Source organism: Melospiza melodia, chromosome 5, assembly GCF_035770615.1.
Source record: "Melospiza melodia melodia isolate bMelMel2 chromosome 5, bMelMel2.pri, whole genome shotgun sequence".
NCBI lineage: Eukaryota > Metazoa > Chordata > Aves > Passeriformes > Passerellidae > Melospiza > Melospiza melodia.
The window spans coordinates 35,665,778-35,680,488 of record NC_086198.1 but is presented as its reverse complement, the minus strand read 5'-3'; the positions used below and the strand labels follow the sequence as shown (position 1 = coordinate 35,680,488).

The 14,711-nt window shown below is 39.1% G+C and overlaps 1 protein-coding gene across 3 annotated transcripts in view; it reads left to right on the top strand.

Annotated features, from left to right (window-relative positions):
* The window catches only part of PRDM5 (PR/SET domain 5), a 59,176-nt gene extending 53,156 nt beyond the window's left edge, over positions 1–6,020 (top strand). For 2 of the 3 annotated variants that reach the window (XM_063158024.1, XM_063158023.1), the window contains exons 15-16: positions 392–496; positions 5,111–5,662. In XM_063158024.1, the coding sequence (XP_063014094.1) occupies positions 392–496; positions 5,111–5,275 (270 nt within the window). In that variant the 3' untranslated portion in view covers positions 5,276–5,662. Of the gene's footprint in view, positions 1–391; positions 497–5,110; positions 5,663–5,802 lie in introns of those variants that run through there. The other variant, XR_010027939.1, reaches the window with a different exon arrangement.
* The last annotated feature ends 8,691 nt before the right edge of the window (positions 6,021–14,711 follow it).

Here is a 14,711-nt window from a genome sequence, read left to right as displayed (position 1 = left end):
CCTGCTTGGAAACCTCCAGACAAACTCGAAGTTTCTGTAGATAATCTTACTTGTCTGTGTGCTTTAAGCATTTTTGGGGGATAAATGAAAGAACATTGGAATTGTATGTTTCTGTACCTTTCACGTGACAAAAAGCAGGCTCCCCAAATGGCTGAGTCTGAAAGACTGGAACGGATAATTAATTCATAAGTGGGTGCTGAAGTGGAAACTGTCAGGCCTCAGCTTTCCCAGCTTTCACTTAATCATTTGAAAGTCGTTTTCTGTTGTTTTCACTGACTGTAATACCTTGGAGAGAAAATAAAACTTGCACCATCCAGCATGGAATTCCACTCCTTTAATGGCCTGGGCTCTGTGTTGACTCACTTTCACTCGCTGTTGTCATTGCACGCAGGAGAAGCCGTACCAGTGCTCCGAGTGTAACAAGGCTTTCAGTCAGAAGCGAGGCCTGGACGAGCACATGAGGACCCACACCGGGGAGAAGCCCTTCCAGTGTGATGTGAGTTCCTCTCCTCTTTCCCCTTTGTCTTCTCAGCCTCAGGATTTAATTGCAGGGGTATTGTGGCCTTGTACTTAGAGCTTGTGGCATGGTTACACTTCACATGGGCTTGGATTGCCCAAGGAATTCAGGACCGTTCAGGGAATTTCATGTACCCTCTTTGCTTGCCAAGAGCCATGCACACCCGTTCATTTTATGGTTTTGGATCCCATGAGGGTTATTTTCACCATTAGTAATGCAATTTGTACGTTACCATTTACAAGTTTGTGCTGCTTGGGTTCCTGTATGAATTGTATGACAGGTTAATAGTTGGAGATTAGCTGGTGTAGGAAAAGGGATTTAATTTATTACATGGAATCTCAATGCTTCTGATGTTGAATGACACAAATATGAATTCAGAATTGGCTGTTTCTGGTGAAATCTGGTCTGATATTTTCAACATCTGCCCACAGCCTCTAGTTGCTCAGTGAGGGCATCTGGGATGCTGTGCACGCTCGCAGGGCTGAAATGCAGCATATCCTGTGACAGTTCATAGATCACTGTCAGGTACCCTTGGTGCAGCCTGCCCCCCTTGTATGCAACATCTCTCAGCTTTTGGGAGGTAGGTGGGAAGGCTGAATGTGCAGCAACTGTTGGGGAATAATGTCTTCCAGAATTATCAAATGCCAAAATTTTTGCTCAAGGATTTAAAGGCAGGTATCAGAATGGGTGTAGAATTAGTGTAGGTGTTTTGTTTTGTGATACTGAGTCTTCATGAGGCAGTCACAGGCAAGTGCCAGCTCTCAATTATATCCTAGATGGCTCAGTCTGAGCAGCTGTAAATTTCCTCAGAAATTTATATAATTACATGCAAAATTAGAATAACAGCTTGGCAGGAAAGTTTCAAGGGTCTGTTAACTGTTCTGGTTTTTAATGAATGATCTGATGTCATTTCATTGAGAATAAAATATATTAATTTCATGAAAAAGTTCAACTAAGATATTTTGCTGACGTCTATAAGTTAAGAGATTTGCTGTATTCTTTTGGGATAATCTCAGCCTGGCTCTGGGTAGTACCTTGAGGATTTCTCTAACTCCAAATCATTTGACAATAACTTTTTCAGCTTTCAGATTGTTATACTGTTTAGCAGCTCTTGGCCAGCTTGCTGTGTAAATGCAGTTTTTCCCACACTGTGGATCCAAGGTTCACTGCTATTGGATTCAGAGTGTGCTTTTGCAGACTGACTTGGTATGGTGGTTATATTTTATCATTTTTCCTTGCTTTAATTAGCAATAGGAGCTGTATGAAAGCATACTTCCCTGTTTCAGCTTTTCCTTCAGTTTTCCTCATTAATCAAGTAGACATGTACTTTCCCAAACCATAGCATTTCTAGAAGCAGCTGTAATCTGTGTCTAATCCTAGTCCTTCACTTGAGAAATCTTCAGAGTGTGCCTTCAGTTACTGGTGATATTTTTTGTACTTCAGTTTTCTACCTTGTTTCACCAAAATCAGCCTTCAGAAGGAGCCTTTTGTTGAGAGCACCCTGCCAGAGGCTGCTGATCTTTTGGGGTTTGGACATAGGAGCAGTTGCCTCCACTGTTCACTCCCGCATGCTCCAGTCACCCAGGTGCCCACCATGGTCTGTTACTTAATGCACACTTGTAGATGGCTAAAATTGATGTTTTCAGTCTTTTCTCCTTATTTCACCTGGACTCCTGTTCTGCACATGCTGGGGACACAGTAAATGTCCCCCAGAGCAGCCCATTCCTCCGGAGCTGTCTTGCACATTGCATGATTCCAGATGTTTATGCAGCAGTTACAGGAAAAGCAGTAGTGGACAATTACAGAAAAACATCCCTGTGGGAGGCATTTATTGTGGACTACCTGATTTTTCACCTACAGTTTTTTATTCTGCTCAGGGTAGCTTTAGATGCTCTCATTTTTTCATATAATGACTTGAGTGGTAATTTATGACAGCAGCTTCCACAAGTTCTTATCTCTGGAATACCACATACCAATTCTTTTAGTCTATATTTTTGCTTTAAATAGATATTCTTTTCCAGGGTCAGAAATAAAAATCATGTCTTCTCTTCCTGTCTCTCTCTCAGGCACATGGAACAGGCATTACAGTGCAGGACTGAGTTACATGTGAAATTAATCCTTGTACTCTGTTTGAGGGAGGTGCTGCAGTTTATTTATGTGACCATTTCTGTGTCTTATCAGTCAGCAAAAGCATTTTTAGACCCTAATGTATCAAAGCTCTCACATCCCACGGATCATAGCAGAAATTGAATATTCCCATTTTAAGATGGCAATTCTAATACATGTCACCTAGAAAAGTGAAAATAACTGAAATATGGAAATAGAAATGCAATTTTTCATAGAAAATTAGATATCTGCCCTCTCCAGACCAGCCTGTTTTTTACTGGAAGGCCAATTGAACTTCAGTTTCTCAGAGACAATAGATTATTTTTGGGGGGCAGAAAGGTCAAGTACTGCCTGTCCTGGTTTCTTTCCAATACAATATTTCCTTCCACTCTGCCTCTGGTTGACCTTACACTTTATTTCAAATGTCAGTCTTTCCATCCTCCCTACCTGACCAAAACTTTGATCATTTTGAAGAGACTGATTAGAGCTCAAGCGCACATGAGCAAGAGTGATTGTAAATCTGTAAAGTATCGGTTGTGCTTACAAAATTGATATACAAATCAAACTCTTTTAAAAAGTCCCCAAAACTTTTTTCTGCATAAGAGCAGCACAGGATGTGCCATACCTATAACAATCCTGTGCATTCCATGTGTTTTTTTGAAGAAGGAAGGTAGCACAACATGTTAGAGCCTTGGAGGAACAGAAGGACACATTACATTGGTCACATCAGCAGAATAAATGAATGACAAGTACTTTGAGGCTGTGTTATAAGCTGTTTATTTTAGAAATGAAGAGATGTGTGTAACATACACAGAACACCCATCTTGTCTTGTGTGTATCCCTGATTGGCCTCCTGGCTCTCAAGAAACATGGAGTATTTATGAGTGTGTGACACTTCTAACACACTGGGATTTGTGGCTGTTGTTAGATAGATGTTATGGGTTCCCCTTGTGTGCTCTGTGAAGGGGCAACAAACCTGGCTGTGGCAAAAGCGGTGCTCAGAGCTGGCCGGTGGGTGCTGCAGTTGAGGTTCTCTGTTAGTAACGAAGGGTGGCTGTTGCTTGGGTCTCAAAGAGGTTTATTCAGAGATTATTCACTGGGAGAAAGCTGGAGAGCTGCAGTTGCTACATGAAGGTCTTCAGCATTACGTCATGTCATAAAGTCAAAAATGTTCTGGTGCAGCAGCACACACAGCGCGGGGAGAAATTATTTTGGGTACAAAACTTGCCTCTGGCCATTGCCATTTTATGGTCATTTACTGGTTTAGCCATAATTGGCATAAAATCCAAATGCTGGAGGTCAAGATGATGTAACTTGGATAGTCAGCTCTTGTTGTGGTTTCAAAAGGAATCAGGCCTCATTCAGCATTTGCAGTAGTTGGGCGCCAGTATAAATTTAAAGCTTTGTTTTTCTCCAGAGGAATTGTCCTGGCTTCCTTGAAGTTTTTTCTGCATGAAAGAGATATTGTCTGGAATGAACATGGAATTTTAAGAGTGCAAGCCTATGGATGTTCATTCTTGTTTAATTGTATGACTTTGGTCTATTTCATTTGTCAAATCAGCAGCTGCTTCTTTTTCTTTTTTTCTTCATTTCCCTGTCAAATTCATGCTAGAATATTTCCTTGCACAGTAGGTGAATGTGACAGTATAACTGCACAGTTTCAGTCAAGTTGATGTCATGCTTTAACTTGTAATTCTAACTTTTCTTTGCTGAACTTGTTCTTTTAACCTTTTGTTTTTCATTTTAACTTCAGTACAGGGGTTTTTATAAAGGAATGGCTTTAGTATGGGCAGAGTCCCTCATGCCTCTGTCCATCTCTTCCAATGGCATAACGAAGTGGACTGCTGGGAATACAATGGAGGAGAGAGAGCAGCACACCAGATAATAATGCAAAGGAATTGCACCTTCATTTATCAGATGTCTGCCATTTTCTGAGTCAGGCAGAGAAAGGATGAAACAACAATGTTTCCTTTACATTAGTAGTTAATCTTGCCGTTTTCAGAACCTGTTCATTCTCACTCCTCCCTCCTTGCAACTGAGCAATTGGAACTGATTCTTTTGGAAGCTGCAGGTGTCATTCTGGAGGTCAGGAAGGAAATACTTCATTTGAACTGATGTTTGCTCGTGATGCTTTGTCACAATTTTTGCTGCATCCCAGATAGAACAATAGCATTAAAAAAAACCTGAACAAAGCACCACAATGTTACCAGGACACCTCCATGTGTTGGTGTTTTGAAGATTGAGTCTTTTTAGACAGACAGCATCCCTGTGCCTGTGGTACCACTCCTAATATACAGCATAAAAAGATTCCAGGCAGAGTAAAAATCTTTCAGGTGCTCTGAAGGAATTTTTCTTCCGAAGATTAGCTCATTTATTAAGTACTGCAGGTATGTGTGGCTGTAGTCTCAGTGATGTAACCTTAGGAGTGTTATACATGCTTGAGATTTTAATACTTTGTCTGTCTTTGTCTTGTGTTCACTGCCTCAGGTTTGTGACCTGTCCTTCAGCCTGAAGAAGATGCTGATCCGGCACAAGCTGACTCACAACCCCAACCGCCCCATGGCAGAGTGCCAGCTCTGCCACAAGAAGTTTACAAGGAATGACTACCTCAAAGTACACATGGAAAATGTCCATGGAGAAACTGAGAGCTAAATACAGCCTCAGTGAGAAGGGTGGATGCAAAGTGCTGCATTTGTACGTGCACAAGTTTGAGACTTGCCACCTGGCCAGTAAGCACAGTCAGGAGAAACAACTGTATTGCCTTCACATGTTATTTTTCCCAATTTTGTTGTAAATATGTTAGTAAGAAAAAAAACCTGAAAGACATTCTGATGTAAAACAGCTTGAAAATTAAAAAAACGAAGATACAGGAACTTTGGAAAAATTTTATCCTCATTTAAACAAAGAAGCTTTAAAAAAACTTTTCCTTGTTAATGACATCCTTAGAAACTTAGATATTAGTAGCAGTGCCTGGAAATCCTGGACACTTGCAACTAAACTCTTGGCTGCCTGCAACTGTATTTCTGTATCTAACCTACAACGCTCCATTAAAATTATTTAATTTGAAACCACACAGAATTTGTCATTCTAATTGACTGCTGATTGTATCCAGGCTTGTTTTATTCATATCATAATTCGGCATTTTGTTGTAACACAACTTTGTCTCATTTTATTTGCAGCTTTCTCATTACTGTATGAAACTCATTAACTTGAATTGATTCTTGAGATGCCAAAATGTGTGGGTAGAGAACTGTGGAAATGTGTCAGCATTCAGTATTCCTGCATGAGATTGAGGAGGATTTATTTCATCTGGTTACACGAAACAAGACTGAAGTGAAAATGTTGAGCAGTTTAGTTTTAAGTGCTGTATTCATACTCATCACTGTGGCTGGCAAGGCAAGTGAAAAGACATCTGAACAGGGTGGCTTGAGCAGCTAGAATTGTTGAGTTTACATATGTTTGATTTCCTGGTGAATAGCTGGTTCCCACAGTGTTTCTTCCTGCTGAATCAGATGCCCTGGATTTCTTCATATCACTTAAATACCTTTTTCTTTTTTCCCTGTAGTACTGTTCATGAGCACTGGGACAAATACTGCTTTAAAACCAAGTAACAATCAAATTCTTCATGTTATCAGAGTGAGTTGTTTGCTGCAGAAGACTTTTCAAAAGAATTCCCACAGACCCTCTTGTACAGCCAGATTACCAATAAATTCTTATCTACAAGGACAGTAAAACTGTAACTTCAGAGGTTGATTGCATGTGGAATTCCTGAGTTATCAGCAGTTAATATTAAGGCTCTGGCATTAGCAAACTGTTCAGATTCATTTTGGACCTGTCGGTGTTTTGCAAAATGAACAGGGACATGTGTACAGAGTTCCTGCAGATTTTGGACAAGTGTAATTATGAATAATTCTCTTGTTTGTGGCAACTTCTTATGTGTAAAAGTATCCTAAGCCTTCATGCGCTATTTGCTTCCTGAGAGGTAAGAGAAACTTGGAGACTTTGCCAGTTCCATTCCACAAATCATTTGTTCACATAAATTAAATATGTTCTAAGTGTCCAAGACAAATGTAGTTGAAATAAGCATTACAAAACTGAGTAAAGAATATTTCCTCATTTGTAGAGATTTTGTTACAATTTATCAAAACTGTTTATTTCTAGGTCCAGAAAACTTTAATTTACTGGTAGTTGGTATAAAAAAGAACATAATTTTAAGGGTTAGAGAGCAAAAGCAACCAGTATCATATACTGAGTTGTGTGATAGGTTTTTAGCTATATGTTCTTGAATGTCTCCAAGGAGAATGAGATTGGTCACTTTTTTGACATGTCTGAAGTGGGTTACTTTGTTGTTGTTGTTGTTTGCCTTTTTGACGCCAGTGAAAAGAATTGAGTCATATAAAAACCAAGATTCCATTGTTTGTTTTCCAGCCTTTTATATTTTTCCTTCTATTTGGTCAGTGCAAACTCATGCAAAAAGAACAAAAGGAAATTAAAACACTAAAAAAAACCACCAAACCAAAAAAACAGAAGTGAAGGTTTTCTAAGGAATTCTTGAGGAACAAGTCTGTTAAAATACAAAGAAGAAAATTCTTTTGAGGAATAAAAGAGGATAATTTAACATATTTACATGTTTTGCATAAGATTTTTGCCAGAGCTGTACTGCAAAGTTGCTTTGTGTTTAGGGTTAATATCTATCTTTGACAAGAACATCTAGTTGTGAAAGTCAGTAAGTAGAGAGGAGAATATCCTGTTTTTTAAATTGTTTCTAGGTGAGCTACAATACATAAGGATTAATCTTGCTATATGTAATCAGCAATGCCAGTTAAGCAGCTGAAGCTTTGATCTTGTTAATGGTGTCAACAGAACAAGGGATTGACAGGATCCATGAGGGAATTCAGACCTTGCTGGCAAATACAAGAAGCAGGTGCAGAAGGTTGAAGCCCAGCTCCAGGTGAGGATCTTTTCTATCTTGTCCTCCAGGAACTTTCCCTTTGGGCTGAAATGACTGCAGCCCTGAGCTGCTGCAGAGCCAGCACCTGGCTTGGCAGCTCCAGGTCTTGCCACAGCAGGAGCTGCCCTCTTCTTTCCATGGGGGTCTGAATTTCTCCCAGTCAGAGGTAATGTGTTTCCCATTACTGGATTCATGAACTGTGTAATTGATTTTATATGCAAGGCAGACTTACCAGTATGCTACATCTTTTTATTTGATCTGTAGTTTTCTTAAAGAAAAAAAAAAGGAACAAATCAAAACAAAGAGAAAGGGGGAAAAAGCAAACCAGCAAACCGTTCTTCTTTGAGTAAAAATTTCCATTGGCAGTGTCCCACTTGGTATTACCTGGAAAAAATAATGAATGTTTCCTGCACTTGATTTTGAGAAGTGATAAAGTGAAACCTGTTGCTGTAAAGGTAATTGTAAATTTTTAGTGTTGTGTTTGTATGTTTGTTCGTTAATCATAATTTGTTAAAATGCTGACTTTTCCTTAGTGAGTGGTGCCTTGCAGAATAATATGAGAATCTAGAGATATTCCTGTAAGTGTGTAGTCACTGCAATTTTAGAAGGTTGTAGATTTTTTTTCCCCATGTTCTGTAATTTTGTGCAGATACTGTTCCATTTGTTCTCCTAATTTTTCCATTACCTTTGGCTCCTCTTGGAGAGAGCTCCATTTCTGATGTTGGGAACAGCAGCACTCTCACTAGTTCCTTTTGCTTTTCGTTCTGATCAGCTGTAGGGCCTAAAGGTGATATAAATCATTGAAATTATAAATATCTTTTAATTTTCTAATGTTAGATTTCTGGTCTGTCTGTATGACTCTGAAGGATTTCATGGATTCTTTAATTTAAACTATCAAGTCCTAAGCAGAAATCAGATAAAAGAGGGGATAGTGTAAGTTAATCTCTGCTGGGCATTTTGTGTTGGTTTAGGTTGCAGCCTTTAGTGCTCTACATTTGTGTCAATAAGAACCAATGCTGTTATTCTTCCAAGACACCTGACTCTGTGTTTATTTGAATTTTCCGTTTGAAGTGTAGCATAACAGTCCCTCTAAAGCACCACTTTGAGCAGAGGAGCTCAGTGTGCTGCTGTCAGGGTGTGGTCAGGGTACAGTAAAATGTTTTCAGTTCAGTTACAAGCTTACTGCACTGAAGTGTTGGGATTTTCTTCATGGTGAGATTTGAGATCTGCTTGTTTGGGTTTTTTAGGCAAATGTGAGCTCAGAAGTTGTCTTCTTCATCGTGAATTCTGGCAGCTGTATGTTCTATGGTACATCAAGAAGATGGGAGAAATTTAAGTAATTTAAGTCACAGCTGAAGAGTTGTCATAGATGAAGTTTTCTTGACCTGGAAAATTATTAACTGAACATTTCAACCTGGGATAGCCAGTCTTTTATTTAATAGTTATTGCCTATTTAGTTCCTCTTATCTCCTGTCCCCTTCTCCTTGTAAGCTGTTCCTGACCCTGTGCAATGCTGTGGGCAGGGGCAGACAGTGACCTGGCAGAGCTCAGTGCTTGCCAAGTGTTTGCTGCTCACTTGATTTTCCCCGAGCCCTGTTTGTTATGCTCAAGTAGCAGCAGTGTCAGGGAGTTTGTTCACATCAGCTGCCTCTCACCTTACAGCAGCAGAGGGATCAGAGCTGGCCATGATATCTAAGCTGTCATCACCCTCCAGAGAGGAGGGAAATGAGGAGGAAACACCTGCCTGTGTCACAAGTGCAGGAGAGACTTGATGGTCCATTTGTCTCCATGGACTCCAGCTGAGGTAGCAGGAAAATATTCCTGGATCTCCATCACTGCACTGTGCCTGGGCCTGGTACACCACAAAAATCTAGGTAGTGAGATGGAGAAAGAAAAACAAAACCCCTGGTGTTACTGTGTAAAACCACAAGGTCTTTCCAACAACTATCCCAAGAAAACTTGGATTTAAGAATTATTGTTCAATTTAAGAAAGAGAAAAATAGTAAGAGTTGCCACCTAGGTTTTTGAAATGGTGTGATCCCACATGGCTTTCACCAAAAGTGTTATATAGGTCAGATATATAAAAGGCTAGAATGGGAAGGCGAGATCACAGTTTCAAGGGGCTCTGGAAGTCTGATTGTGTGTGCTCCTGGAAATCAGTAGAGTTAACTAAATTTTGGCATTTGATTCCATTGTCTAGGTTTTCCCTAGCAGGATGTTCTGATAAGCAGGAACTTGGTTCTGTATAAATACAGCGGAAAATGTCCCAGTTTAAATTTGATACTTTGCTCAAAAAAATTTAGAGCAACAATGAGACAAAACTGCAACTTTTTATTATTGTTATGTTTGTTATATATAAATTTCCCATAAGGCATCTTAATTTATCTATATATAAATTTCCCATCTGCATCACAGACAGATATGATCAGCTGTACTTCAAAAATCATTGGTCATGTGTTCAAAGCCTTTATCTTTCAAATCTCAGAAGCAATGGAAGTGTCTGAGCATGTTTGTACAGCAGCAACATCAGGTAGATGAAGCACATAATGAACTGGGAATAACTGATTTTCAATTTTCTAATTTGTTTTGTTGCATGGTGAAGCAGCATGTTCTTGGCTGAACAATAATTGAAGAGAGGTTGTTTTCATTTCTGTTTTTCTCTGAGAAGGACATTCAGCAAAAAGGCACCAATAATAAAAGTTGGTTTGGGTTTGTGGATTCAGGGGGTTTTTTTGTTATCCTTCTATAGGGAAATACTATAAGCCCTTAAATCCACAAGTTCATTTCCAGTTACCAGCTGTTCAAACAAAACTGGGAGGAATTGCTACAACAGGTAAGGCTGCTGCTGGAGGAGAAACCTCCACTGAAACATTATCCAGGTTTGGTTCTAATTGTTGTGATCATTTGCTACTAATGTGATCATTCTCTGTGTCATGCCTCAGAGAAATATTCTTTAACAAACTTGATCTGCCAAATACAAGGTAGATCATAAATCCACTTAGCAGGACAAGAAGCTCCAAAGTCGTTTCATAAAATGACATCTTGTTCTAAATGTTTTAAAGCATTCAAGTCCTTTTGTCTGGCATGTTCTGACTTCTTAACATAGGTCAGTTATACTGTGATAAAACTTGGAGGGTTTGGTCCCTACATTACCTTCTGCCTCTGTGTGCAATTTGTTCAGTTTCATAGTAGGTAAAGGGGGGATTAGATGTGCTGAGATGAAATAATAAAAGCTCTTTTGGGCATGGAAGAAAAAAATTGTGATTACAGATCTCAATTTGTTTTCTTCCTTTAGCACTTATAACAAAATTATTAAAAACTTAGAATAATAAAGCTGTGGATGAAAATAGCTATTTAATCAGATTCTACCTAGAAAAGGCAGAAGGAGAATGAATTATTAAATTAAGAGTACACTAATCTTTTGAAGATGCACATTTTTTTCTGTGTTTATGGGAATTTGCTGTTTCAACCAGGGCAGGTTGCTGTCTTCCCTTCTAGTATTGAGCATAGAGTTTAGCTTGTAACTCAATCTTGCCAGGTGACACTGACAGCTTATGCAGAGGACATTTTCTGCTGTTTGGCTTTTGCAGAGAAGAAGGTTGTTGTATTACTGGCTTATTCTGGGCAGAGGGTGCCAAGGCCTGAACTTTCCTATCCTTCCTTGTGATGTGAACAGCCTTGAGCCATGTAATGACACCTTCTTAAAATCTCCTAAATCTCTTGCTATATTTTTATTTGCTAAACTCACACTGTTTGTCTGAGTGAAAATCCTGCAGTTTTGAGTAACCTGACCCAAAAGTTTTCCTCAAATGAGTGCAGTGGAAAGTTTTCTCTGCAGTAAGGGCTGTTGTTGATAAGCCAAGCAGGTGAGGTTATCCCTTTCTAAACATTTCCTCAGCTAGGTCCTGAATACTTGTGTGGGATGACTGGGTTGGGCTTGGCTCTCCAATATAGAAAAAGAGTCTGAGATCAGTTCTGTTGGAGCTACAAATGAGACCTGGTGTACTAAACTAAACCTTCTGTAAATTCTTCTGCCCACACATTTACAGTGCAGCAAAGCTTGAAGCAGTGATTCTTCTCCTTGCTTTGGTACTTTACATTAGCCTAGCAATTATAGGGTTGAATGTGACTATAGAATTTAGATGAGAATTGGAGTAGAAAAAGCTGTGAAATCAATGATTTGAACTTTGTTTGCTTGTTTGTTTGCTTGTTTTCCTTGTTCTAAATATCAGTTTGTAGAAAGCCACCACAAAACAGGACATGACTCAGCCAATCACTGTAGGGGTGGCAAAGGGGTTAAAATTTAGCTGTTCTCAGTCAGAGAGACAAATTGCTGATTGGTGTGCAAGTTTAATGATTTCTTTTTAAGCTTAAGCAGTTAATAGCCTATTAGAAGTAAAAAAAAAAAAAGCTTTTCCCTGGTATAAATTAGTGCATTTCCTTTGTACCAGAGTGGTACCTTCCTGCTGTATATTTCAGTGACACTAGGAATTATTTATCTCTTCAGCTGCAATTGTCTAATTCATCTTTTTTTGAATTGACAAGTTATATAAAGAATCATCCTACTTAAGTTTCAGGCTAACAGCTACCAGCCATGTGGTTGCTCAGTGTGGATGGTGGACCAAGTTATATTTTCTGAGTTGTGTTAAATGTTACAAGGCAAGATTTTTCCAGAAACAGAAAATTAGTAGTCAGTTTTGGAGCCCTTAGTTGTGATTGTAAATTGCTACTCTTGAGCATAGTACTGATCAAGTGTCAAGTTTTCAGTCAGGTGAATAAATTTATTAAACCTAAGAAAGTCCAACCACATGTGTGTTCTCTAGCAGACTTATTTCATAATTGCTGGTAACTTCCCTTGTGAATATAAAAACCCAGTCAGTAGCTAATCCTGTAATTACAAATTTCCTATGATTAGCTGTGCTGTTTCCTAAATTAGAGTCTGGCAAGGTCTGCTCAGGATATGGGCTACTGTCATGTTGTCCATGTTAGCCACAGTTCACCCCTCTGTCAGTAGAGGATAAACACGTACATGTTTTGCTTCAAAAGGTATTTTCAGAAATATAAAATCAACTTCTGAATGTGCTTACTCTGAAAGAATCTGGAGCTGCATATTTGCTGTGCACTCAAAGTGGCTGTGGCATTTGCATTTGCTTTTTCTGAAAGCAGATTCTGGCTGAATAAACTGCTTTCACCATCTCTTTTTCTGCTTGGTGTTCTTCATGCCATGTTTTGAGAAGCCCCAGACATGAAGAACAATATTTTCTAGAAACCAAGCAAAATAGGTCACAGATGAATCCTTGGGTCTGTGTTTCATTTCAGACTTACCTTAGGTGAATCCACAGCTGCTGTAGATTTTGGCAATACATCCTCTGAGAAAATGAAGAATGTTTTCTTGTTCTCATCTTGTACTTGCTTAACTTTGCTTTGGGCAGTTGATTTACGCTCATGTAGGAAGAAGAAATTATTACAGTAAATACATGTGCCAGAGTGTGGTTATGGAGTTCACTGTTTACAGTAGGCACAAGCAGTATATTAAACAATATATTTGTGTACTGTACATGTGTGTAGCATGTATGCACATACCCAGATCAAACCATGGACACCAAAGGGAAGAGTTGCTGTGGATGTGAATTAATTTTTAATAATGACTGAACAAGGCAAATTATGTGGCCATTATAATTATCTGTGGAGCCAAAGCTGGCTTCAGAACAAATGAAGAATTGCCTGAACCTGGATTAATAGGATTCATATTTTCAGCATATGGCAAGGTTATGTTTTTGAGTAAAGGCAATCAGTAGTCTAAATGCATTATTAATAAAATTGCCCCTATCATATGGTCAAATTCTTCTTAAACCACAGAACCAAGACAAGCCCAACCACACATATTTCAGAACACCGGGCAGGATTTTGAGGCTTCTTTTGATCTGCCATCTTTGTGTGTCTTCAGTTTACCTCTGTGTCTGCCCTCTTGTGGATTTTAAATGCATTAAATACTGTAGATATAAATTACCCAGGTTTTAAGACAGCAGGTCTTTGAGACGATCTGGTGACTAATTTGCATTATCTAGAATAGAAAGGGATGCATGTATTCTAGGATTCTTCTGCATTTCTTCTGAATGCATTATTTGACTAAAAGAATTGTTCTGCCTACTCTGGTTTGGGAAGTTCTTTTGTTCTGTTTTTGAACCATATTTGTCAACCATTTGTTGTCATTTCTCACCCCATACTGTCACACAAATGCTCTTCAAATCTGTCTTAGGGAATTGTGAATGGAAAGATAATGACAAGGCATATCAAATACCACTGATACTGTCGCAGCTTTAGGAACTTCCTCTAGTGTCATAAGGTAGACAGGCAAGAGCCTTCTACAATGTAACACTTTTCCAATGCCACCTCTAATTTCTATCTAAAATATTGCTGTGTTTGCAGTAGTAGTAAATTGCTTTAAAGTTGGAGGCCAAGGATCACTCCTGTTCTGAATGCATCCGAGAGGATTAGTGTAGGTGAGCCTGCAAGGTAGAATATAATAAATAATACAAAGTGTTGTTAATGTTTTTAAGCTAATGCAGCTTTGAATTTTTCTACAGAAAAAGGAGGTGGTGTTTGATGTTCATGGTGTGCAGCAGAGAAACTTAGCTAATGTAAAATGAATGACCTATCAGGCAGTATCATTATGTCAACACAAAATAAAAATAGAGAGCCTCTTAGATTATATCTTATGAAGGATAACAGCCAAAGCACAAGAAAGGAGAAATGTACACTATGGGGCCCAAGTCAGGAATTGAAAAATAAGTGTGAAAAGTGAGCTCTTGAACAGAAATTGTAAATAGTTGCTGGTTTCTCACTGTCCAAGGTACTGATGGCACCTGAGAGACAGTGACAAGCTTTGCACCACAAAGGTGGGGACCTGCCTTCTGGGACCAGTAAATCCCAGATCAGGGGCAGATCTCACAGGCAGATTTTGTTGTGCTGCGCAGTGCATGGCATGAGGAGCTGTCAGAGCCTGTCCTACTGATAGTGCTGATATTCTGATAGGCACCATGGAATCATGGTTAGAGCCATGACAGAAGCTTGGCCAGATGTATTTTGGCATGAATGTTAACCTATATTAACATTATTAATCTGTGCTTACATTAA